The sequence below is a fragment of the Nelumbo nucifera genome, chromosome 1 (assembly GCF_055504915.1).
Source record: "Nelumbo nucifera cultivar China Antique chromosome 1, China Antique-T2T, whole genome shotgun sequence".
Taxonomy (NCBI): domain Eukaryota; kingdom Viridiplantae; phylum Streptophyta; class Magnoliopsida; order Proteales; family Nelumbonaceae; genus Nelumbo; species Nelumbo nucifera.
In genome coordinates this window covers 172,664,607-172,691,154 of record NC_142649.1, presented here as the reverse complement: position 1 = coordinate 172,691,154, position 26,548 = coordinate 172,664,607, and the positions used below count along the sequence as shown (strand labels likewise).

Here is a 26,548-nt window from a genome sequence, read left to right as displayed (position 1 = left end):
GTCACGCAGGCAGATCGGGTGGGCGTAACACCAAAAGGGGGATCCGGTTGAAGGACCCACGTGATAACTTAAGACGTCATGTGGGTCGGGGCAAAGGGGCTTCTCTTGGGGCGCTGATAGATAGTGCTAATGGTCTATCATCGTCCCAAGTCGTGAGAAAGGGGGGGGCTTGTGCGCAGCGGCGGAAGCTGGAGAAGAAACCGGTGTTGCAGTGGGTTTCCCGGCGATGTTTGGAGGAGCATAGCCAACTGCGACGCTCCTCAGAAAGGCCGAATCCAAGATTCGATAGGGACAGAACTGAAGAGAGGGAAGTGAAGGATGAAGGATGGGCGCAGTGCAGTGAAGGAGATGAAGAAGCGGAGGACCTTTCTGCTGATGGTACTAGCGTGGGCAGTGTAAACGACGAAGGTAGTGTGCTGGTGGTGACGTGGATGGGTGGAATATTGCTAGCTTATTTCAGGGTGTAGGTTGCAATCGGGTCAACTCATTTCCAAGATTACAGAGTGTGCAAGGATTATCAGAAGGGGTAAACCGGGAGAACAGGAAGCTGAGCAGGAACACACCATCTAGGGGTGAACCAGGGGTAGAGGGGAAAGATCACCAAGTTGGCCAAAGGACAGAAATACTTCCCAACCAACCAAGGGAGACAGATGTTTACCAACCTCTGGAATATGAGAGGGAGGTCGGGAGCAATCCTTTTCTAGCCTGTCCACCAATCCCAGGTAACCCAGTGAATTCGGTTTGTGCTACTAATGTATCTCCTATGTCTTTGGTTCCAGATTCCGTTTCTGTTCCATGTCCTGTAGCCCATTAGTATGCAGTCCTGCTAGAAGGCGGGCTCTCCGAGGAGGAGGAGAAGGGGATGAAGGAAAGTGGGAAGGTGAGGGAAGGAAGGTTTAGGAGTGAAAAAGTGTGGGAAATCATTGAAAAAGTGTTTAAGGAAGTGGAAGGAAAATTGATTTGGAGGAGGGAAGGTGAGGAAGGAAGAGGGGAGGGGCTAGTGGAGAGGAGGGAAAGGTTTGAGGGTAGAGATGGAGGGAAAGGAACAGGGAAGGAAGGAAGTAATAGGAGAGGGAGGTTGGATGGAGAGGAAAGAACAAAGGTGGGACCAGGGGAGAGGAAGAATAGGCAGATGGGCAAAGATGGAGGGGTTTATGTAGGAAGGGTAGGGGTGGAGGACTCGGTGAGAGAAGACTTGCTAGCTGAATTTATAGAGAAGTTAGGTTGTAGGTTGGAAGATTTGAATGTGTTGAAAGAAAGTTTACAGAAGAGGAAGAAGGAGATCAGAACAAAAAAGAGGAGATTGAGTAAAGTAGAGAGATTGAAGAGAGATGTAGGAGACAACAATCTCGGGGTAAAAGAAGATAGGAGGAAAGGGGGAAAGTAGTGGAAGGTGGCAAGGGGTTTAAATAAGTGGAATGAAGATCCTCAGTTGGAATGTGAGGGGAATTGGGAGTGCAAGGAAGAGAGCGACAATAAAAGAGGTAATAAAACGGTTTGACCCAGACATTGTGCTATTGCAAGAGTCTAAGAGAATGGAGTTTAATAACAATTGGGCACAAAGTGTTTGGAAAGCCAGGGGGGTCAGTTGGGTGGCTTCTCCCTCTTGGGGTGCATCCGGGGGGATTGTAACAATGTGGAAGAGGGATGTGGTTGAAGGCCTGGAGGAGTTGATTGAAAAGTTCTCGGTTTCCGTGAAGTTTAAGCAGCTTGAGGGTGATTTTACGTGGGTTCTCACAAATGTTTACGGACCGAATGACTACAGAAAGAGAAAGGAGTTGTGAGAGGAATTGGCAGATGTTAGAGGGTTGTGGGATGGGCCCTGGTGCATGGGTGGGGACTTCAATGTGATTAGATTCTCGGAGGAATCCAACAAAGTTAACCAGAGAGTGACAAAAAGCATGAGGAAGTTTAACAGCTTTGTGGATGACTTTGAGCTTAAAGAGATCCCCCTAGCTCATAAGACATTTACTTGGTCAAATCTCCAATCTAGACCCATTTGCTCTAAATTGGATAGATTCCTGTTCTCTCTGGATTGGGAAGTCCATTGGGGAACCTTGGCTTCTAGAGCTCTTCCAAGGGTGACCTCCGATCATTGGCCCATAGTGTTATGTAAGGAGGAAAGAAGGCATGGAGGTCCTACCCCCTTTAGATTTGAAAATATGTGGTTACTCCACCCAGGGTTTAACAACAAAGTGAGGGAGTGGTGGTTTGAGTGTAACCCATTGGTGGAATGGGAGGGGATGAAATTCCATATGAAACTTCAATTTTTGAAAGCAAAAATCAAGGAGTGGAATTTGGTGGAGTTTGGGAGGATAGAAAAAAGAAAGGGAGATCTGCTGGATAAGATTGAAAGCCTTGACTCTAAAGAAGAAAGGGGAGAACTTGGAGAGGAAGACATTGAGCTCAAGAGAGATTTAAGAAGACAGTTAGAGGATTGCCTACACAAGAAGGAAATTAGCTGGAGGCAAAAATCTCGGTGTAAATGGGTGCAAGAGGGGGACAGAAACACTAGGTTTTTCCACTCTCTAGCAGAAGGCAGGAGAAGGAAGAACCTGATCTCCAAATTGGTAGTAGATGGAGTTGAGCTAGTGCATCAAGAGGAGATTGCCGACGCTTGTGTGGAGCACTTCAAATCTATCCTAAGAAGGCATGTGTGTAGAAGGGTGTGGGTAGAAGGTTTGGACTGGCCAGATGTAGGGGTGGAGAACAGGAGAAGATTGGAGAGAAGCTTTAGTTTAGAAGAGATCAAGGAGGCTGTTTTTTCTATGGATAGAACAAAAGCCCTAGGGCCAGATGAGTTCACTATGGGTTTTTATTAGGACTGTTGGGACATTTTGAAAGATGATCTTTTGCTGGTATTTGAGGAGTTTTACATGAGAGGAATTGTCAATCCGGGTGTGAATTCCACATTTATAGCCTTAATTCTAAAAAAGAAAGATGCTTCCCACCCGAAGGATTTTAGGCCAATTAGCTTGGTTAATAGCTTGTATAAGATCATTGCAAAAGTGTTGTCTATAAGGCTGAAGAAGGTTTTGCCAGATATCGTTGCACACTACCAAGGAGCTTTTGTGAATGGAAGACAAATCACTAATCAGATTTTAATTGCTAATGAGAGTGTGGAGAACTTTAAGAGGGATAAGAAGAAGGGAGTGGTTTGTAAGTTTGACTGGGAAAAGGCTTATGACTTGGTGGACTGGGAATTTTTGAGGAAAGTTTTGACTAAATTTGGGTTTGGGGCTAGATGGTGTAAGTGGATCATGGGTTGTGTCCGGAATTGTCATTACTCAGTGCTAGTGAATGGGACAGTGGTAGACTTCTTTCCAGCCAGTAGGGGCATAAGACAAGGAGACCCCCTTTCTCCTTTCTTGTTCATTCTAATTGCGGAGGTTTTGGGGAAATTGATTCACAGAGCAGATTCTAGGGGGCTCATTAGAGGCTGGAGAGTTGGGAGGGCAGAAACCCCTCTTACTCACTTGCAGTTTGCTGACGACACGATTTTGTTTTATGAAGGCGGTAATGTGAGCTTTATTAGGAATTTGAAGTCGGTGATACAACTATTTGAGCAAATATCCAACTTGAAAGTTAACATTGGGAAAAGTTGTGTTGTGGGGGTGAATTTGGAGGAGGGAGAGATCAAGGAGAGTGCTGAAGTATTGGGGTGTGAAGTCTCAGGTTAGCCTTTGAACTACTTAGGGTTGCCTTTAGGGGATAATCCCATGAGAGAGAGCTTTTGGAACCCGGTGGTGGAAAGGTTCGAAAAAAGACCGGTGTCATGGAAAAAGGGTAAGGACAATGTGGAGAGGACTAAGGGCTGCAGTATGTTGGACACTTTGGGAAGAAAGAAACTCCAGGATATTCTCAGAAGCTCAGAGCGGAGCAGCAGATCTGAGGGCTATCATTCATATTAGGGCGGTACAGTGGCTGAAATCTTTGGAGCTTTTCACAGATTACACTGTGGATGACATGTTGAGGAAGTGGGGTGAAATTGCAAGTTGCACACAAACTAAGTCAGTAATGAGTGTGGCTTGGACCCCTCCACCTAGTGGATTCGTGAAGCTAAACTTTGATGGGTGTAGCAGGGGAAATCCGGGACAATTAGGGATTGGGGGTGTTTTTAGGGATGGAAATGGGGTCATTTCTGCCATGTTCTCAGGCCCAATTGGAGTGGGTGACTCCCTTAGAGCTGAGATCTTTGCAGTTATGGAAGGAGTCCAAAAAGCTAAGGAGTTGAACATCAAGAAACTCTTAATTGAAGGGGATTCAAAGGTGGTGATAGGGTGGCTGCTTAAAAATCACAATGGCTTATGGAAGTACAATAATGAGAGGAGGAAATTCAAGTGGCTAGTGCGGGAGATGGAAGTTAAGATACGTTGGGTTAAAAGATCGGCTAATTCCCTAGCTGACGGTTTAGCTAAACAAGGGGCAGAAAGGGATTCACTTTTTTGGGCCAAGCTGTAATTTTAGTGTGTTTTCTTTCTTTTCTCTTTCTTTTTTCCTTTTCTTGAGGTTCTTTGTTGCTCTTGGAAGATAAGTGTGTTTGTCTTCCTTTTGTAAATCTTCTATTGATGAATTAATGAAAGTGTTATTGATCAAAAAAAAGAGAGATTATGCTACTCACCATTCCCTTCTGACTGGCTAATCTCCGAGTTGACGGGGCCCGTGCCATTGATGAAGCAGCCGCAGCGGCAGCAACACGTATCCTACCAATAGAAAGGGGGTATGAACAATAGCATCTACTGTCCATAACCAACTCATATAATGCAAGTAAAAGAGGATAGTATTTGAACTTTCGAATTTATTGTACCTTTTATGTACATCAACATATTCATCTGTCTCATCTACAATCTCCTCCTGTGTAGTCATAAAATAATAACAAATTAGTTAATCTAGGAAATAAAAAGAAATAAAAGTTAAAAGTTACATTAGATGAAAGAGAAAACGAACTGATAGACCCAAGCAACCATTTTATAACAACCGTAAAATTAAAGTTGCCCATCAATTTCAAGAGTCTAATTGATGTGTCATGTTTTCTACAAATCATTGAAAAAGGATTAATTAACCAGATGATACAAATTGCTAAATGAAAAGACCATTTTTCAACTATTTTCTCTTTGAATGCATGATACTAAAAGCTTGCATCCAAGATTCAAACAAGAAGACTGATCGAGTTGGAGTCGATTAGGGGTTGGGCTTTTGTTTTGGACTTTAGCCGGGTATTGGGTATGGGTGATTGGGGACTGTTAAGGGCGTCGGTTTTTTGGGATATGAAGATCGAGGTTTTTGATCTATTTTGTTTCTTTCATGTGTTGGTTGCAAGGGTTTTGGTTTAATGGGGCTGGCCATGTGTGGGTAGGTTGGGCTGGATGGTTGTTGTTTAATCTTGTTGGGTGTTTTCTTGTTTTATTTCTTTCTCTTTGGGTGATAGCTTATCACCTTTCCTTGTATCTTCTTTTTGTTTTAATAAAATTTTTTATTTATCTTCAAAAAAAATACTAAAGAGGTCACATATCAATTGAAAATCAAGATGACACAGTATATAGGTACTGAGCCACATTAGGGTAATCAGAGTAAATGTGGATTACTTGTAGAAGCTCCTCAAATACATCCTCCAGAGTGATAATACCAATCACTTCTCCATCTTCAATATCCTCCGACATACGGGGTGTGCCATTCATCACTGCATCAGATTGTTGATGAGAGGTTTTGATTGGCCCAGGAACCTTCCCAATATCAACAGTTACACTTTGTGGTTTTTCATCCTGCTTAGGTAGCAATAGAGCAGTTAATTTGGAATCATCACTATAGGCTTTGTTTTCTTTGGGTTTTTCTCCATCTCCAATGGCAATGGGTGAAAAACTCTTGTTTTTCCCCTTGGCCTTCACAACAGCTGCCATATGACTGCTCCCCTTCTGAAATTCATTTAGAATATCATATAAAGGCATATCTGAAGGAACCCTGAAAACATTCCAAACATTAATATTTCAACTCTAAATATATGAGTTCCAAAATGGAAAAAAAAAAAAAAGAAAGTGGTTCAATGAGCACACCGTGGAATTCTCCGAATAGAAACAGCACTAACTGGAGTCTCTGTTTCTGCTCGCACTGTGAGTAGACTTTTCACCTAAATGAAGCAGGTCAAAAAATAGAAGAATGGCCAATTCCATACTCAGCTGAACTGATGCTGAAATATAATGAACCAGGACCAGAGTTAAGTCTTTGATTTCCACACTTACCAGTAGAAGCCCAATTATGTTTTTAGGATTCCCAGAATAGACAGGAACTCGGCTATGGCCCCGAGCAAGAATTTTGCCAATTGCTTCCCTGAATAATTGAAAAATTATGTGACTCATTTATCTCTGTTCCAGAAACAATAACATGTATTGACGATTTAGAAGAGAACCCATTTACCTCAGATGCTTTGAATTTGAACTTCTTTTTAATCCAAAATGTCTATTAACAGTGACTTGTGTTCTTTTTAACAAGAAAAAGGCCTATATTTTTTATTAAACACTCACAGAATTAATTTTTCTTCTTTTTTTTTTTGAGAAAAAGTGAGTTTCCTATTAAAATAAGTAAAGATAAAGGCTGCTGAGGGAGGGGTTTCTTCAACAGCTGAGTACATCAAAGCAGTAGTAAAACACTAGCAGGAAAGCCTTACAGTACAAAATCATTATCCCACAAAACACTACTCCAATGATTAGGGAACAGGCTAAGGCCTCATTCGCGTCTCGATAAATGACTTACCTGGGTAAATGCACTTACCCAGGCCAGTGTTTCTGGGGAAATACTTACCCGGATAAGAGCACTTACCAGTGTTCTTTTATTCCCCAGGTAAAGGTGTACAATGACCAATTTATCCAAAAAAGTGACCTTATTGAAGGGACAATATTGTCCCATCACATATTGGCAATTTTCAGCATGAAAAGTAATTTACCCAAGTCTGAGGAGAGTATTACCGATGTTTTAAAACGCAGAGGCATGACGCGAGACATTCCACTACCTAGAGGCGTGAGGCGTAGTTCAAAATGCAAGAGGCGTAAGCCTCCTTAAGAGGAGGGTGGTTAGGAGGAGGATGAAGAGGAAGGGGGGATCTCATTTTTTTCTTTATTTTTAATAAAAATCTTTTATATTAAGAAGAATAAAGATACATAACATTAATTGAAAACCACTTTCTTTCCCCTTATCTTTTCTTCCCTTCCCTTTCCTTTTCTCTTTTTTTCTTCTCTTTCTTTTTCTTTCCCTTCCCTTGCTTTTCCTTTCCTTTCCTTTCTTTTTTTTTTTTTGTCTTTTTATATCAGATGTGACCTCATGAAAAAAGCGCAAGACGCCTCTTGCACCTGAGGCGTACGCTTCAGAGGTGTCAGCGCCTCTGGCATACGCCTCAGGGCGTTTTGGGAGCGCCTCACCTGGAGGCACGCCTCCCACACCTGCTCATGAATCTTTCTTTTCTGCAGGACCCACTAATACCGGAAAACGAACATGGGTAAGTAATTTACCCAAGTCTGAGGAGAGTATTACTTCTCAAGTAAATGAGGCTGCTCAGGAATTGTTCTTTTTTGCAGGACCCACTAATACCGGAAAACGAACGTGGGTTTATTTCTTTTCCATGGGACCTACCAACTTACCCACCCCTACTTCCCGAAAAACAAATGAGGCCTAAAGTTGAAGCCCTTGAATAAATTGTTAACTGAAGCCCACTTGACTAACATCCTTTCCAACACCTGCTCAATTGGGAATGCCTTGTCTTCAAAAGTGCGGCTGTTCCTTTCTTTCCAGATACACTAACAAATAACAAAAGGTGCCAAGTGCTGCAAAATCTTCCCCCTTCTACTAAAGGCTTTCAATTACCAGGGAGCCATTAATAACTCTAAGGTAGGGGGAAGGACCCAATTTATAGCAAACAGCTTCAAGGCGTGAGACCACACACTGTAAGAAAAGCTGCACATTATGAAGAAATGCTGTTATGTTTTCCTCTGCCATACCACACAAGCAACACCAATTAACAAGGTATATCCCTTTCTTCTTTAGAAGACCAATAGTCTGAATGTTACCTTTCGGTGCAACCCACATGACAAACAAGAGCTTCGAATGGGTCCTAGTCTTCCAAATCCAAACCCAGGTATATTCCTTTCTTCAATTTCGGTTTCGGTTATTTCAGTTTCGGTTCGGTTTTCATCTTTTTATTTCAGTTTTTTAAATTTTGGTTTATTCGGTTCGGTTTTTTACCGAATGCTCACCCCTACCCAAGGAGGGGGTCAGAATCCAAAGGGTTCAAGAAAGTCAACATTGACTTGGTGGTGAAAATTCTAGACTTCTCCAAGGGCCACTCAGTGTTTTAAAAGCGCAAAAAAAAAAGAAGAAAGAAAAGCACAAGGAACATTTTACACCTGAGGCACAAGGCAAGGCGTGTGCCTTTTCGAAGCAAGGCACAAAATTGCAAAAAAAAAAAAAAAGCTAAAAATTTAAAAAAATTCCATAATGCAAAAAATAAAAATTATTAAACATAATATTAATTAAAAATATAAACTTAAGTTTTAAAATAAATGTTTTAAAAAAACCTTTTATCTCAAATTAAAATACATAAACATAACATGTAAAACATATTTAAAATGAAAATTCACAAATAAAATCAAGCATAACATATGAAACATATTCAAGCATGTAAAACTCTCAATCTCTTAATTTCCCACCCAATTGCATTACTTCAAATAGCTAATGTGATGTTAAGCATTATGCATTCCTGATTTTACAAGCCACATTTGTACCAAACCCCTTGAGGAAAGCTCAAACAAGTCCATATTAGGGTCTTAAATTCTTAATCCCTGTTAGAGTCGGTTGTACAAGGGTAGTACAGCCATTTTATGTTTAGTTATATATGTATTGCTCAGCTGATGTGGCTCTCACTTAAGTGAGGGCACAATGGTAATCCTTGTATATCTTAGAAGAGTATAAATAAAAGAAGGGCCGACTAGAGGGATTTGATTTTTCCTCTCTAGTTCGGCTGTGACCTTTTCTCCTTCTTCTCTTTCTTCTTCTCCTTCTCTCTCTCTTTTCCTTCTCTTTCTTCTGATCTGAACATATACGAACATCTAATCAGAGTTTTATCATGGTATCAGAGCCATGATAATCAGTTCAGATCAGTTGTCTCCTTTTCTCTCTGTTCTACGCATTCCTCTCTAGGTTTTTGCAGAATTCTCATTGATATTTAGAGATTTTTCCAGAAAGAAAGAAAAATGACTGGTCATTTTCTCCTTTTGGGGGTTTCCATGCCTCCAATGAATGCAATCGTTGTGGTTTTGTGTGGTTGGTAGAAAACCCTCTACTCGCAATTCGAAGAGGGCTGGTTTTGTGATGGTGACAATGCAGACTTGGTATCTTCTACTCGACAGGTACATGATCTTCAAACTAAGTTGTGGTATGTAGCAAGTTTCTCTTATATGTTGCAGAACTGAAAATACTATTCGTGAGGTGTGTTGTGAGGGTTTCTAGTGCTGACAGTAAACGGCAACAGTATACTGTTGCTAAAAGTGGTGAACAATTGTGAATGTTGTTGCTGAAACAGTGGTGAATAGTTGTGAGTGTTGCTGCTGAAACCTGGTACTAAGAACCCTAGTGGTGTTCAGCCATTCATGTGGAGTGTGGTGATTTATTAGGGCAGTAGAGTAACAATTTAGTGGTACAACTTCCCACTATTTTTTTGTGCAGTTATGGGAGACAGCAGTGAATACAAATCAAGTGTGATGGTGGCTTCTGATTATTTGAATGTGTAGATGACCTCTATAAAACTGAATGGTGAGAATTATGTCCCTTGGGCTAAGTCTGTTGAAATTTTCCTGAAAGCCAAAAAGAAAGTGAAACATGTGAGGGAAGATAAACCCCCAATTGATTCTCCGGGATATGATGAATGGGAGCAAGAGGATGCTCAAATTATGGCTTGGCTATGGAACAGCATGGAGTCCAAAATTAGTGTGAACTTCATGTTTTTAGATATAGCCAAGGAAGTCTGGGATCATGCAAGGAAATTATATTCTGGACAAGATAACACTACTAGGGTTTACCAACTGTACCAAGAGTACTTCAATCTGCAACAAGGGAATCAAAGTCTTGAGGACTATTATGCCAGTATGAGAAATTTACGAAATGAGTTGAATGTTTATCATCCTCTTACACCTGATGTCAAAATTCAGCAACAGAGAGAGCAGTTGGATGAACCCATAAGGGCACAGATATTAGGTGGATCTGCTCTTCCCTCTCTTGAGGAAGTGTTTGCTTGCCTTCGGAGGATTTCAGTTAGACCCATAGAGACTTCCACTATGTCGGATAGGTTTGCATTTGCAATTACGAGAGGAGGAGGTCGTGGTGGTAGAGGAGGTCATTATGGCCGTGGATGTGGTGGTGGACCCATGTATGGTCGTGGTGGTGGTCATGTTGGAGGACGAGACTCGGGGGGAGCCCATGGTAGGGGACGTGGTAATACTTAGAGAAGGTGTACTCATTGTGGTATGGAGGGACATACTATCAACTTTTGCTACGATCTACATGGCCCACCTTCAACCTAGGCGAATCATGTAGTTGTAAATGGTGGTAGCTCAAGACAAGAATCTCAAGTCACTTATCAGATCTCCACTACATCTACAGATGCTTCCAGAAAGGAGATGGTGAGTGTTTCACGAGATGAGTATGAGCGGTTCATTCAGGGTACATCTCAACAGAACACAATTACCCTTGCACACACAGGTACGGCTTGTCTGGCATCCACATCTTCCCATTGGATTATAAATTCTGGAGCTTCCGATCATATGACTGGAACTCCAAGTGTGTTTTCATCCATTTCTCCATCCTCCACTTCCCAATATGTTACTCTTTCCAATGGCTCTACATCAGCCATACGTGGTGTTGGTAATGTTGACACAGACTCATTATCCCTCTCCTCAGTTTTATATATTCCCAAGTTTCCCTTTAACCTGATGTCTGTTAGTAAATTGACTCAATCTCTTAATTGCTCAATAATTTTATACCCTTCCTCTTGTGTGTTTCAGGATCTCAATACGGGAATGAAAATTGATGGAGGGCATGAAGTTGGTGGACTATATTATCTTGATGGAGGTGGTTCAGCAACAGCTCTTCAATCATCTCTCTCCCCTCATCAATGGCACTGCAGACTTGGTCATCCGTCTCTTAGAACTCTTCAATTACTTGTTCCGTTGTTGCGTCATCTTTCTATTTTAAATTTTGAGTCGTGTCAGTTTGGGAAACATCATCGTGTCTCCTTTAGTCCTAGAGTTGATAGTTGTACATCGAGTCATTTTTCTTTAGTTCATTCGGACATCTGGGGTCCAAACAGAGTAGTGTCTTATAATGGTTACAAGTACTTTGTAATTTTTGTTGATGATTATTCAAGGATGACATGTTTTACCTTATGAAAAAAAAAAGTGAATTGTTTTCTATCTTCCAGAAATTTTATGCTGAAATTTGCAATCAATTTGGTGTACATATTAAAATTCTTCATTCTAATAATGGCCACGAGTATTTTTCCACACACTTCCAAGAATATTTGGAACAACATGGCATTATCCATCAAACCTCATGTACCTACACCCCTCAACAAAATGGGGTGGCTGAAAGAAAGAACCATCACCTTTTGTAAACTACTCGGTCCCTCTTACATCAAATGAATGTCCCCAAACCCTTTTGAAGTGATGTTGTACTTACATCCTGCTTTCTTATTAACCGCATGCCCATGTCTATCCTTGAAGGTCAGTCCCCTTTCTTTGTTTTGTTTCCCACGTTGTCTCCTTTCCCCCTTACTCCCAGAGTTTTTGGATGCGTGTGTTTCATTCATAATCTTGGGCCTGGAATGGACAAGTTAGATGCTAGATCCACTACATGTGTCTTTCTTGGCTATTCCACGACTCAAAAAGGGTATAAGTGTTATAACCCTCGTTCTCGGCATTCTTTTGTGTGTTCTGATGTTAGATTTTTTGAGTCTGTTCCTTTCTTCTCCAGGTCGGATACTTCTTCTCCTCTATTGCCATCACCCCCTCTTCCAGTTCCTGTTGAGGATCCCATTCCTCTTGTTTCGGTTGTGATCCAGTCTTCGCCTCCAGTGCAGCTACCTGAGAGAGGACCACCTATCCAGCAAGTGTATACACATCATCAGGTATCGACTCCTCCCCTAGCTTCGTCACCGTCGACAGATCCGGCAGTTGATCCCACCCCAGCCCCAACCCCAAGTTCTGACCTTGATCTTCCTATTGCTTTGCGGAAAGGTAAACGCAGTTGCACTCTCCATCCCATTTCCAATTATGTTTCTGTATCTCACCTTTCGGCTTCCCATCGACAGTTTGTCTCTATGTTATCCTCTGTCTCTATTCCCAAGGATGTCCAGGAAGCCCTCACTTCTCCAGGGCGGCGCCAAGCAATGGAAGAAGAACTCTCGGCCCTGACTTGTACTCATACGTGGGACCTCACCACTCTTCCTCCTGAAAAGCATGTGATCGACTGTAAGTGGGTGTACACGGTTAAATACTTACCTGATGGGAGTGTTGAACGATTGAAAGCTTGGTTAGTTGCCAAAGGTTATTCACAACAGTATGGTATTGATTACACAGACACCTTCTCTCCGGTTGCCAAAATTGGGTCAGTTCGTGTTCTGATTTCTCTTGCTGCTATGTTTGATTGGCCCTTGTTTCAACTTGACATCAAGAATACTTTTTTACATGGTGATCTTCTTGAGGTGTACATGGAGCAACCACCAAGGTTTGTTGCTCGGGGGGAGGGTGAGAAGGTATGTAGACTTAAGAAGGCTGTTTATGGACTTAAACAATCTCCCCGTGCATGGTTTGGGAGATTTAGTGAAGTAGTGAAGAAATTTGGAATGAAACAGTGTCAGGTTGACCATTCCGTATTCAGCTATGAATCAAATGCTGGGAAGATTCTCTTGGTGGTATATGTAGATGACATTGTTATCACAGGCAGTGGCAGACTAAGAATTGACAAGTTGAAAACTTACTTGCATGATCACTTCCAGACAAAGGATCTTGGCAAATTAAGATACTTCCTAGGGATAGAGGTTGCAAGGTCCAAGAATGGTATTAATCTGTGCCAGAGGAAATATGTTCTTGATTGGTTAGAAGAAATAGGGTTGTCGAGTGTCGGACCAGCTGAAACACCTATGGAACTAAATGTTTGATTGGGTACTGATACAGGTGAGGAGTTTGAGGATCCGGGAAGGTACAAAAGGCTGGTGGGTAAGCTTAATTACCTAACCATCACTCGACCTGATATCTCATTTGCGGTCAGTGTAGTGAGTCAATTTATGCAGAACCCTAGAATCCCACATTGGGAGGCAGTCCTAAGGATTGTGAGATATTTGAAGGGTACTCCAGGTCGTGGTTTGTTGTATAAGAGTGGAGGAAGTCTTGAGATAGAGGGATACATGGATGCTGATTGGACCGGGTCCATATCTGACAGAAGGTCCACTACAGGGTATTGCACTTTTCTTGGTGGGAACTTAGTGACATGGAAGAGTAAGAAGCAAACAGTGGTAGCAAGAAGTAGTGCAGAGGCTGAATATAGGGCTATGGCTCACACGACATGCGAACTAGTGTGGTTGAAGCATCTACTAGAGGAGATGGGATACTCGATTGACACTCCTATGAACCCTAGAATCCCACATTGGGAGGCAGTCCCAAGGATTGTGAGGTATTTGAAGGGTACTCCAGGTCGTGGTTTGTTGTATAAGAGTGGAGGAAGTCTTGAGATAGAGGGATACATGGATGCTGATTGGATCGGGTCCATATCTGACAAAAGGTCCACTACAGGGTATTGCACTTTTCTTGGTGAGAACTTAGTGACATGGAAGAGTAAGAAGCAGACAGTGGTAGCAAGAAGTAGTGCAGAGGCTGAATATAGGGCTATGGCTCACACGACATGCGAACTAGTGTGGTTGAAGCATCTACTAGAGGAGATGGGATACTCGATTGACACTCCTATGAAGCTATACTATGATAATCAAGCTGCAGTTCATATCTCCTCTAATCCAGTGTTTCATGAAATGATGAAGCACATAGAAGTGGATTGCCACTTTGTACGTGAGAAGGTGCTTAGTGGAGTGATAAGTACAGCATATGTGAACACAGGAAATCAATGGGCAGATCTGTTTACCAAAGGGTTGAATCGGGGAAGAGTGGACTACATATGTAACAAGCTGGGACTATATGACATATACTCACCAGCTTGAGGGGGAGTGTTAGAGTCGGCTGTACAAGGGTAGTACAGTCCTTTTATGTTTAGTTATATATGTATTGCTCAGCTGATGTGGCTCTCACTTAAGTGAGGGCACAATGGTAATCCTTGTATATCTTAGAAAAGTATAAACAAAAGAAGGGCCGAGGGATTTGATTTTTCCTCTCTAGTTCGGTTGTGACCTTTTCTCCTTCTTCTTCTCTTTCTTCTTCTCCATCTCTCTCTCTTTTCCTTCTCTTTCTTTTGATCTAAACATATACGAACATCTAATATGAGTTTTATCAATCCCTATAAAAATGATTTTATAATTTTAATTCTTTTAAAAATATCTTTTATTAGGATGAATGAATGAGAAATATAAGCAAATATGGGGTTCTCTCCACTCCAGTCCCATTTGATAGGCATAAAAAAAACAGAAAAATGCACAAATTTTCAAAAGGTGTGTGCCTGGGCTGAAGTGCAACGCACACCAAGCATGTGCCTTTTGAAAGTGTTGTGCCTAGGACCTAGGCAAGGCGCATACCCTAAAACACGCCTTGCTTGTGCTCCTAGGCGCACCTTTTAAATCACTAGGGCCACCAAATTCTATCTTCAGTCAGCGATTGGGGTTTAGGCCCTATTTGATGATTAAGTACTTGTTAAATTCACAAGTACTTCTTAGAAGTACTTATTTTAACAACCCCTTTAGAATGTTTGATAACCCACTTTTTCAATTCACTTATTATGTTTTTAAGTACTTATCGGGGTGGGGATGTTTGGTAAGCTACTTTCCCCATAAGTGCTTATATTGACACAAATGACAATTTTAGCCCTCACTTCACTCATACATATATATATGTTATGTTATACATTTAAAATGAGAGTTCACATGGACCCCACTTCATGACAACTGAGAACCCACGTGGACTCACACGTGCACAAGTGAGTCCACGTGGACCCCAAATGGACCCCACTTCATGGTTAGCACTATTTCTGCCATCAATGGCCCCGTATCAAGCTCGGTACACCGGCCGCCGACATCGCTAGTGGGTTGTCGGCCAGTACACCAGCTGCCGACTGGTACATTGGCCGCCGACCGATACACCGGCCGCCGACTGGTACACCGGCCACCGATGTCATGTTGGCGGAGAGATAGAGACAAGGAGAGAGAGGGAGAGAAAAATAAGAGAATGAGAGTGGGGGTATTTTAGGTATTACAAGAAAATATTAGGGACTGGTTCGTCCCATTTTTTTGGAGTACTTTAAAAAGTACTTAAAAAAAAGCCAACTTCAAGTCACTTTTTTAAATAAGTACTTCTTTAAAAACAAGTACTTATTACCCTCTTTTTTACCAAACACCCATAAGTACTTAAAAACCACTTCATGTGTGGTCCCATGTCTTAAAAGAAGTTCTTGTTAAAAGAAGTACTTCTTTTAAGTGTTCTCAAACAGGGCCTCAATCTGTTCTGATTGCTTCAACAAAGTTATTAAAGTTTCCAAATTCTAATCATCTACATTTCTTCTTAGCTTTGGTATCCAAGTAACCTGAAAGGTGCTAACTTCAAGGCAATTACAGACTCTAACATCCTTGTGCTAAAGCAAAAATAGAGGGAAAAGCAATATGAATAGGCCTATCACAACACCACCTGTCCTTCCAGAAAAGGACTCTCTCACCTGAGCCTAGTTTGAAAGAGAGAAGGTTGAAAAAGAGGTCTCTGTTTTGCAATATTACCTTCCAGAGACCAATGCCATAAGACTCACTGACCAGGCCTGATTCCCACCCAAAGCTAGCTTCCCCATACTTGTTTTTTATCAGATTTCTCCATTGGGCATCATGTTCTCTGACAAACCTCCACAGCTATTTGGACAAAAGGGCCAAGTTTACTTGCTTCAGAGACTTAACACCCAAACCACCCAACTTTTTTGGTCTACAAATTCTGAGCACGCAACTAAGTGAAATTTCCTTTCATCATCCTTTCCCTTCCACAAGAAGTCTCTTCTTAGTTTCTTAAGGAAGTTTAAGACAAAGGCTGATGATTGGAAGAGTGACATCTGACAGGTAATAAGTCGGTAAACTTGAAAAGGCACTCTGAACAAGAGTTAACTTACCACCCTTTGACAGATAGTGTGTCTTCCACCCTGCTAGCTTAGACTTTACTCTTTTGATCATTGGGTTCCAAATTTCTTTAGATTTGCAGTAGCACCTAAGGGCAGCCCTAAAATTTTAGATGGGAGGGATCCCACTCTGCAGCCCAGGACTTCCACAAACTCATATATGTTGGGTACATTTCCCACTGGGATGTATGCACTCTTTTGGAGGTTTATCTTCAGCCCTAAAACAGCCTCAAAATATATAAGGAGGCACCTGAGAAACAACAGATCACAACAGCTTGGTCTAGACTCTAGAGAAGATCAAAGAGTCGTGAACAAATTGGAGGATGGTAATCAATTCACTATTTTCTGAGATTTTGAAGCCTTTAAGGTAGCCAGTCGAGACAGCCCTATCAATCATTCTACTTAGAGCTTCCACCACCAAAATGAACAAGAAAGGTGAAATGGGATCACCCTACCGAAGGTCCTTTTTAACTAGAAAGAATCCTTTCGACTTTCCATTTACTAAAATAATTTTTTTTGCCGCTTCCAAACAGCATTCAATCCACTTCAAACCAAAACCCATTCTCTGTAGAAGATAATCTCTAAAACCCCAATGAACTTTTTTCCCATGTCTAATTTGTAGATTACACTCAAAAGATCCCCTCTTGGTCTTGAGTTGATGCACTCATTTTCCACCAAAGCCCCATCTAAAATTTGCCTCCCATCAAGAAAAGTGCCTCGGGAAGGGGAAATTAAAAGGTTAAGCATACTTCTTAGTCTATTAGCCAACACCTTTGAGATGATTTTATAGATTCTTCCAATCAGACTTACTGGCCTGTAGTCATTGATTTCTACTACACCTTTCTTCTTTGGAATTAGGGCTATGAAACTAGCTTTTGAGGCTTCCCCTAACTCCGCATTGATGTAGAAATCAGAGAAAACCTGCAACAGGTCTTGCTTCAAAAAAGACCAGCACTTCTTGTAAAATTCTATAAGGAATCCATCAGGTCCCAAATCATTGATGACCTGTAGGATCTCTTCTTCAGTAAAAGGCCTTTCTAGAGAGTTTCTTTCAAGATCTTGGTTTGCAACTATCCACTAACTTTCTCATGCCAGCTCTTTTTCCAGAATCACCCAGATCCTGAATGTTCCACAACAGAATTGTGAAATTCATGGGCAAACAGATGATGAAAATTTAACCCCCCCCCCCCCCCCCCGCGCTGAGCTCCTCTTGCCCTTATTGCCACTCCTGCCAAGGTTGTTGATTGCAATGCCCTTTTTTTTTATATCTCCTGAAGGGATAGACAATGGGGGTAGCCCATCCCCCAACCCATAACCCCCTCAACCCAAGTGCAGGCGGGATTCGATCCCAAGTCTCTGCTGCAACCAGCAGGAGACCTTACCAACCAACTGGTTGGCTTTGGACAACTAGACGAAGCACCTCCTTCGCTCATTGTCACATCTCATTTTCTCTCTCCACAACCAAGGAGCTCTCTTGGTCAAGTCAGTGAGAAATTCATCTCCTTTCTCCACATTTCTTCTCTATAGTATCAAATAAGGCCACTACCTCTGTTTCATGCCCTTCAACAGACACACCCAAGAATTTGCTAATATCACCAATATTCAATCTTACCCACTCTGAGATGCTTTCCACCTTTGTACAAGCTTCTCTATCTTGCTCTTCCACTTCATCTACCCACAATAGGGGCAAGGGAGCCTGTTCATTCTACCCTGAACCCCTAACCTTTCTTCAAGATCTCCACTATCGTTTCCCCACTTCGTCAGCACTTCCTCCTCTTCCTCATCTTTCTCGTTGTCGATAGGGATTATAGATCAACAAGCTTGGTTCTCCGATGAGGACTGCTCAACAACTAGAGGCTTCAAACCTGATAGTTGGCAGTTCGCAAGTCACCCTGGTTTCAAGCCTATGGGCAATGAGCAGGGAATATGCCTACAACAGTCCATGAGTGCATCCGAACCATAGGGGGCCACCAAATGCAACTGAGGAAAACCAGAGGAACCAAACTTGGAAAGGTTACCTTCCGCCAATCTTCGATCTCCCCTGCTGCCTGCTTCCAATGAAAGTGAAGCTCATTTCTTCCTCTCAAAGACTTGAAAGTTTTGGTTATGTGGGGAGGGGGGCTTGGAAGAGTGGTTAGATTGGGGGAGTGGTTGGGTAATTTTGGTGATGCAAAGGTTGGGTTGGGTCAGCTTAGAGTTGTTCTTCTAATGGGCCTGCATCTGAGAAGAGGTGGGCTGGGCTTGGGCCCAGATAGGATTATTGTGAGAGGTTTGAAGGGATAGAGTGGTGAGAGGCGGGCTTGAATCAGACGGGCCTGAAATGGAAACACTTGATCCTGCCATAGCTTCTCGGATTAAAGCCTTGAGGATGTCTTTCAAGACATTTTGAAATTCAAAATTTGAATTAAGATTCCTTTCACCACTCTGCTAACTTTCGACTGTGCCTAGGGCACCATGTGGCACTAATGTAGCCTCTCGGTCTCCAAACCCACCTCAAGAGAAGCTACCCCTGCTCAAAACCGGGTCAGATTCTGAATCTAAGCTAGAACCTGAACCAACACCTTGCATCATTGTCCCCTCTTCCAATAACTTTCCCCAAGGCAGCTCCATGTCTGATGTCTGGGAAAATGAGAAACGGTCAGATCTGGATCTCCTTTCTCACTAGTCTCTCCTTCTACTCCCCTACTATAGCCCCTCCAACTATTTTCTAAAGGCTCCATTTGGCCATGATGGAATCTAGGGTTGGCCTACATCCACAATCCTTCACTCCCCCTCTGACTCACTAAGCCATCTTGCCGCCTCTTGGACTGTAATGACTTCTTTCTTACCCAAATTTTCCAAAACCGAAAGGACTCCCGATAGAAATTTCAACCATATGGCAATAACATGGAGGATTCCTTTCGCGGCCACATTGACTGTTGTCAGGATCGAGCCCTTCCACTGAAGTACTGAACCCACTCACAGCTCTCTTTGGCCAAATACAAGTTATCTATTATGACAAAGCCTCCACATAAGTCCCCCACAGTTTGTATTTATTTAGTACTCTACAAGTGCATCAGCAATCCAAAAAAGTCATCCAACACGAGGACACATCCCATTCATCCTCCATTATAGCTCCCACCCCTAGTAACACCTCCCAATCTAGAATCGGAAACCATCGATAATCAGGCACTAAGGCCAATCATGAACCACCTTGTTTGCTTCTTTCTCAAAGGGCAACAAAATCAAGAACATGCCTTCCGACAGCTTTTGAACCTCCGAACAAAGAAAAAGCCCCAACTTCCGCTTCACGATAGGTCCTATTGACGACATCAGTAATGGAGGGTCACTTTCAAACTTGCCCACTATGCGCCTCCTTTGCGCTCTTCAGCCTTGCTAGAGAGAATATACATTGTTAAATTCCCTTTAACCACTTCACAGTCACCTTCTTCGAGCCAAACATCCAAACTTGCAACTTCCCTATAGTTCCAATGGTTTCTAAAATCCTCACTTCAATCTTTTGTTCCTCAATGTGGCTATGGCTTCCTGAAGTTGCCTTGCCACCAGGGGTTGAGTCACAAGACGTTGTCCTCCTCTATTTTGTACAAACAGACCTGATCTAGGTCATTGAGCAAGTTCACCGAACATCGTAGTTTCGCTAAGACGCTAACCAACCTTTCTTTGACAGTCACCTCCAACCACCCCCGACCACTTCCAGTCACCTCCCACTTCAATTTTTTCTTTTCATGGCTATTGGGAGAAACTAAAGATTTGCTTGTACTCTCAAAAGCATGTGGCTAGTAGGTATTATACTATTCTTTTGATGTTACATCCATAAATTTCCCTAATAAAACTAAAAGAATACAAGGTTGAAATCTATCCAATTTCACCCCATAAGATTACCAAATCAGCTACACTGATCTTTTGGTAACAATATACTTATGAATTATAGAAAAGTCTACTTCATAAAAATATATAAATAGAGTTCTTTCATAGGTAATACAGAAAGATGGTTTTCTTTTAGACAAGCAGATATCCAGTCCTTTTCAGCAAAATTTGACAAATAAGTTAATATCCAGTCCTGTTTCAGCATAATTTGACAAATGGAAGTTGTGGAAATAACCCAAAAAACATGACATTTCTTTGTTCATGACACCTTTCTATGTTTCAAGTTTCATCTCAATAGTCCCCTGCCACATGGGAAAAAGAATATTCTTTAATTTAAAACCTTTTCCATTCATAACAAATTAAAGAACACAAATGGCTTTTGTTCATGGGATGGAAGAGGTCAATCAGAGTCTTTTGCAAGAGAAACAGTCAATCAGCAATTGATACATCAGGGTTTGCTCTTCCTGGGTAGACCTATGGGTACTTGGAGGTCATATAGGCTAGCTGAGCCTTTTGGCTCAGGTTTTTCTCCCTTGGTAGAGTGTATGTTGCTGCTGCTTTACCTTACAATTTTTCTTTAGTAACGATATTTCTTATCTGTTACCAATTGGGGTAGGGAGGGGGGGGGGGGGGGGGGGGGGGGGGGGGGGGTAACTTGCACATCAATGTGATAAATATGAAATCTGAATGCTACATTCACCTTACAATATGGATAATTCGATAAGCCAAAACATTAAAGAACACTTTGGACGCAAACTCACCAGTCCAATTTTGAATTCACATCCAATGAAAATGTTGATTCAATAGGTGTCATAGCTTCCTCAGCAGTCTGTCCACAAAAAGATAAGTTGGCAGCTAAAGTCTCAGATGACAAACACAGTGCAAAGTGAAACAACCAAAGACTGATCCAATTGCATGAAGAACATGGTAGTACACATCTTCCAATTAGATGTTAACCATATAATGATGGTAACGATGGGCCAAACCACAATGTCTGTTAAACAAAAATAAAAGATATTAATAGTTACTGCCACATTACACCTAACATTGATCTTCATAAACAAGATGGCATGAAGCTTTTATATGTTGCCAGCTTAGTTTCAGTGTTTTGATTACTTTATTTTTGCTCTTCACATCCCCATCTTCATAAACATGACCACATTACACCTAAGCCAACAGAAAGATTCAAATCTTCCCAGTACTGATATCACTAGTTAATTACTTAACAAGGTTTAAATCAATCCAAGCCACATTGAGTTTGATTATATCAGTTGAGACATAAAGATACCTTTGAACCAGCTTAAACACTAACCTTCCCCACCTGGGACTAAATTTTGATTACACTTGATGATAGGAATTAAGGCAAGTTCTAAGATTTTTTGCCTAGTCAAATTATCAAAATCAGTCTCAAGTGACCAAAGAAAATAGAAAGTATTGTTCTTTTTTACTCAGGAAAGAGGGGAAAGATTAACATCTTTATAGGGATTCAAGTTGGAAGTTCTTGAAAGCTCACCAAGAAGTTGAAGTAGCTAGTTAGCTACCAAACTAGAATATACTGATAATGCACATGATATTGATTATTTTACATAATACTATAACACCAAATGGATGCACCAAAAACAAAATTAAAATACCATCATCAATGCCTGCCATTCTACCCACAAATACACATATTGCATGGTGAAAATTCTATTTCTATCATATTAACAACAAGTTACAAATCTTTATCTTCTCCAAAATGAAATGTCCAAAATATTGGAGATTTTTAGATATGAAGAAAAGCAGGATAAGGCTAAATTATAGTGCATACCTTCTCAGTTAGGTCTAGAGCTCCACTAATAATTGTTGTTTCATCATGTGTGAGTTCACCCCCCTTACCAGCCTAGAATCATAAGATAGTACAATAAAAGGAGCAAATAACTTTAATACAAAATTTTTGTATTGCTAGTTTGCTACTATTCCTTAAGACATTAGTGTACAGTTGTCAAGCATTATTTCTGACACATCACCTCTACTTCCCGTTTCAAGTAAGCTTACCTCTTGGCTGTGAATAGAGACAAGGGCTTTTAATTGAGCCCGCCTAAACAGTGCTTCATTATGTCCCAGTACCCAATCCAAAACCTGAAAAAGCACATTCATAACTTGTGAAAACAATTACAATTACATTTTAAGGTAAGGCATCACAAAAAATAATAAATAATAGACATTTCTCCACTATGTAACATCTCCTCAAGTCTCCTAAATGAAATGTGACAAGAATGAAAAAAACCAAAAACAAAAACAAAAAACAAAACAGTTTGAATAGAAATTTGATAAAATAACTCCCTTTTACAGCAATGTAGAGCAAGGTATACATTTCTTTGAGTGGAAAATGAACATGTTATGTTCTAGTATTAACACTTAGAAATTAAAGATAATGTGTTACTATATATCCAACAAATTCCAATCTGTTCATGATGCTCAATAACTTCATACAACAGAGTTTGATCTTGGAAGAAGGGTCTTGAATGAAGGCAATGACCTGGGGGCTCAGGAACAAGAACAAGCACATCTAGATGGAATGAGTTTTTTTTCATATTAGAATAGAAGTTTTATTAAATGGAATATAGGGATTGTCAGCTAAGTCATTCTGTTCTGCACCAATTATGTGGTCCCCAGTTATCAGACTTCTTCAATAGCAAGTATTCTTTTATTTATAGTTCATTAACAAAAGATCATTTGATTGTTTTTATTTATAAAAAAGATCTGTTTCTGAAATCTGAATAAAGAGACAAGGGGTCATTGCTTGGTGCAATGGTAAATCTCAGGATGACAAGCACAAGAATGTAATTTGAGCCTGAGAGTTACCGCTTTTTGCCAAGAAAAGAGAAAGAAAAAAAGAGAAAAACAAAGAAAAGAAAAAGGAAATGCCAAAGGTTAGGTCCATGTCCAGCTTACCCCACCCAAGACCCCGGATTGCTGGGACAGTGGGACCATCATTGGTAATGGCCCTTTTTCTGATTTCATAGACAATAATCAGATTAGACCAAGGAGTTTGTTGCCAATTCCATCATACAATGAGCATATTTAAGTATTGAAAAAAAAAATCAGTTGTGTTAAATACGTGGTTTGTAAGAAAGAATTATTACAGTTGAACTACCTATAATTGAAATTACCTTTTTTTTTATAAATTACCTATAATTGAAATTACCTTTCCAATAGGATAAGATATTGGGTAGCAAATTATCATCAAAATACGAACAAGCCATACAAAATTCGCACCCACAGCAAGTCCATATCTAGTGCATATTGCTTGTGGAATAACCTGGTGGAAAATGGCAAGAAATTCTTCACTTCCTTTTACATAAACAATTCAAATAACTTATTCTAAAGCAATAGGAAGTTAGAAATATAACAAACCTCTCCAAAAGCTAGAACAAAAGTTACTGAAAGAACAACAGCGACAACGGGATTGAAGATCTTATCCAAATATATGGGAAGGGCCTGCAGGCAGTAACTCAATGATAAAGAAAATTGTTAATTTTTTGATAAGTAAATAGAAAATTGTTAATTATGATGTAATAAAAAATCAATGTAAAGTAGATCATGGAATTAAATGCTCCGAGGAAAATTTATAATAGTTAATTGAAGAACCAAGGAAAACCAACTTAAATTTTGAACTAAGGATTTGTAGCTTCTAAATGGTACTCCAAATTGTACTGCATAGTTGTATATATAATATCATGTCACAAAGCTCAGACGATTATGATGTTATATATGCATTGAAAATTGTAAAATTATATTTGACATTCTTATATCTAATAATGTTTGACAGTTTAAAGTATTAATATCATTTTGCAACTGCTACTGATAAAAAAAATATAATTGCTTAACTGCATTTAGCTTTTTTTTTACAATGCTCCCTATTTTAATACTCTGAAGGACCCCTTTCTGATTTTTCTTTGTTTCTCTGTATTCCTGCCTCTTTTTTTCATTAATTGCATCATTTCTATTGTGAAACTGGGAGATACCATTTAACAGGAGATAAGAGTGCAAGCATAGGATAGTGGTAGAATAGATTCATGTAACCAGCCCCTAATAGTTGGATACGGATTAATTCATCTGAACTGTGTGTATGATAGTTGTTGCATAGGCACGATCACCTTCTAGTTAGTAGAGTATGCCAAGGAGGCAAGGACTATAGGTTACAAGTAGAGGCATTCTACATAAACAGTTACGGGAAGATTTGATGCTTAGTTTATGAGAAATAGAAGTAAAATAAAATCCAGTACTGTACCTCCATTGCACAAGCATTACATAGAAGCAAAGTCACAAGAAGCTGGTGTTGCTTTTGAACAACTGGAAGGATGGCAGCTGAATGAAGAAAGGGACAACCAGTCACAGATTAAAAAGAAAACTAGGAGTTACATGAAAATTTTAATATGTAAGAATTTTATAATATGATCCAAACAAGGAATGCAATTTCAGTCATAGGGTAAAGGGGTTTAAATTTATAATGTATCATGTCTCTTCAGGCATTTGTACTTTGGCATTAGAAAAACACCACAGTAAAAGGGAAAAATGTGGTATTTCATATATCATTAATGCTGACCCAAGTCACGTCAGATTCTACTGGGGATTAAGTATCAAGTCAAGAAAGAGAAAAACACCACAATAAAAGGGAAAAATTTGGTATTTCATATATCATTAATGCTGACCCAAGTCACGTCAGATTCTACTGGGGATTAAGTATCAAGTCAAGAAAGAGAAAAACACCACAGTAAAAGGGAAAAATGTGGTATTTCATATATCATTAATGCTGACCCAAGTCGCGTCAGATTCTACTGGGGATTAAGTATCAAGTCAAGAAAGAGAATTTTGTTCTTTTTAATGCATAGTAGCAGTAAAACCAGTGCGACAAAAACCACTGAATTTGTCATAATTCTTTTACTTTCGCTAGAAATAAACATTTTTAAATCTGCATATGTTAACTTGACGCCTAAATTTGCAAAAGCAGTGCGAATCTGGATTTTCTAAATTCATGAGGGGGTTAAAGAAAAAAAAAATGACAGAGTAACACAGTAGCAAATAGAAAAAGTCTCTAAAAGAAATCCAGCGCAAACTCAAGAGAACCAATTCAATAACCAGGACAATAATAAACCCATCGAATGTCCAATAAGAAACTACTAATTTTCAGCATTCGGAACAAAGAAAAGTGATTCTTCCTCTCATTTATCTTATTTCCGAGAACAATTGCAAGCCAAAACAGAACAACTTCCAGGCTCGCTCAGACATTAATTATATGCCTAAAATCCACAAGCAGTTTATAGACTACATTTCCCAATTTCTACCATCTCTTCGCCGATCTAAAGGAGAATGAGAGAGAGTAAAAGCCATTAGAATTGAAGAAACAACTGGCCTGCTTGCTTCTTCTCCGTAGAGGTTCCACTTCTCTGAAGGATTTCAAGCTCGACGTGACCCAGGGACATCAATCCTAGCGTGAGTCCGGACATGATCCCTCCAAAGAGAACGAGGATGCATGAGATCCCAGCGTATGTGAACCACCAGAACGATCCGAAGGTGATACCATTGCTTTCCAGAAGGAAACCTTTCGTCGTCATTCGAGCTAGGGCTAAAGTATTTATGAGCAGCATCGATCACTTCTTCGAGGTACAGAACAGAGAGGAGTGGGGGCTCTGTTAATCTCCTTCTTATTTCTGAGACGAGAAAGGAGGATATGACACAAATGACGAAGATTTGTATGCTTCTCCTGTTCTCGCTCTCTTGCTGCTGCCGTTTATTCTTCCGTCGAAGTTCGCAATACTCTATCTTGCCAGGTGGCAGATGAATTAACATCCAAATGAGTCTAAGTGTGAGATATGAGTCAATAGCAGTCGAACACGTGGTCGTTTGAAAATTGCAAAAGGTGTGACCATGCACTCCAACGGTATGTACAATTGAAGCTGACGGGGCCGTTTGGGATAAACGTGACTAATTGAAAATGGTTCAGATTTTCAATGATGTAATAGACGGTTTAAATATGCCAAAATGTTCTCCACGTGGCAAAACCTCTCTTACGGCAGAGGATTGCGAACAAATGAATCGTGTGAAGCCTAGGTAATAGTAATACAGATTACAATATTACAGAACAAAAAAAAGAAAGAGACTGGGGAATACAAATCTCGTACGGCTCCGTATTGCACGATGTCTTCAAAGACCGAAATATCGGCCGATGGATATACATATGATATGAGTAAAGGCAATAAAAAAATTAAAAACCGAAATTTTCTACGAGTACATTATTAATCCTACTCGTAGGGTTTCGAAGAAAAGAACCAACGGCCGAAACTCCACGACG

The 26,548-nt window shown here is 40.5% G+C and overlaps 1 protein-coding gene across 1 annotated transcript in view; it reads right to left on the bottom strand.

Annotated features, from left to right (window-relative positions):
* The window catches only part of LOC104596424 (DUF21 domain-containing protein At4g14240-like), a 31,475-nt gene extending 5,334 nt beyond the window's left edge, over positions 1 to 26,141 (bottom strand). Inside the window, exons 1-12 of the mRNA XM_010257576.3 lie at positions 25,610 to 26,141; positions 24,488 to 24,564; positions 23,611 to 23,694; positions 23,402 to 23,515; positions 22,249 to 22,332; positions 22,022 to 22,093; positions 20,973 to 21,040; positions 6,237 to 6,324; positions 6,051 to 6,124; positions 5,586 to 5,958; positions 4,808 to 4,854; positions 4,622 to 4,703 (exon numbers count right to left, since the gene is read on the bottom strand). Coding sequence (XP_010255878.2) covers positions 4,622 to 4,703; positions 4,808 to 4,854; positions 5,586 to 5,958; positions 6,051 to 6,124; positions 6,237 to 6,324; positions 20,973 to 21,040; positions 22,022 to 22,093; positions 22,249 to 22,332; positions 23,402 to 23,515; positions 23,611 to 23,694; positions 24,488 to 24,564; positions 25,610 to 25,844 — 1,398 coding nt within the window. The 5' untranslated portion in view covers positions 25,845 to 26,141. The remainder of the gene's footprint in view (positions 1 to 4,621; positions 4,704 to 4,807; positions 4,855 to 5,585; positions 5,959 to 6,050; positions 6,125 to 6,236; positions 6,325 to 20,972; positions 21,041 to 22,021; positions 22,094 to 22,248; positions 22,333 to 23,401; positions 23,516 to 23,610; positions 23,695 to 24,487; positions 24,565 to 25,609) is intronic.
* Between the last annotated feature and the right edge of the window lie 407 nt (positions 26,142 to 26,548).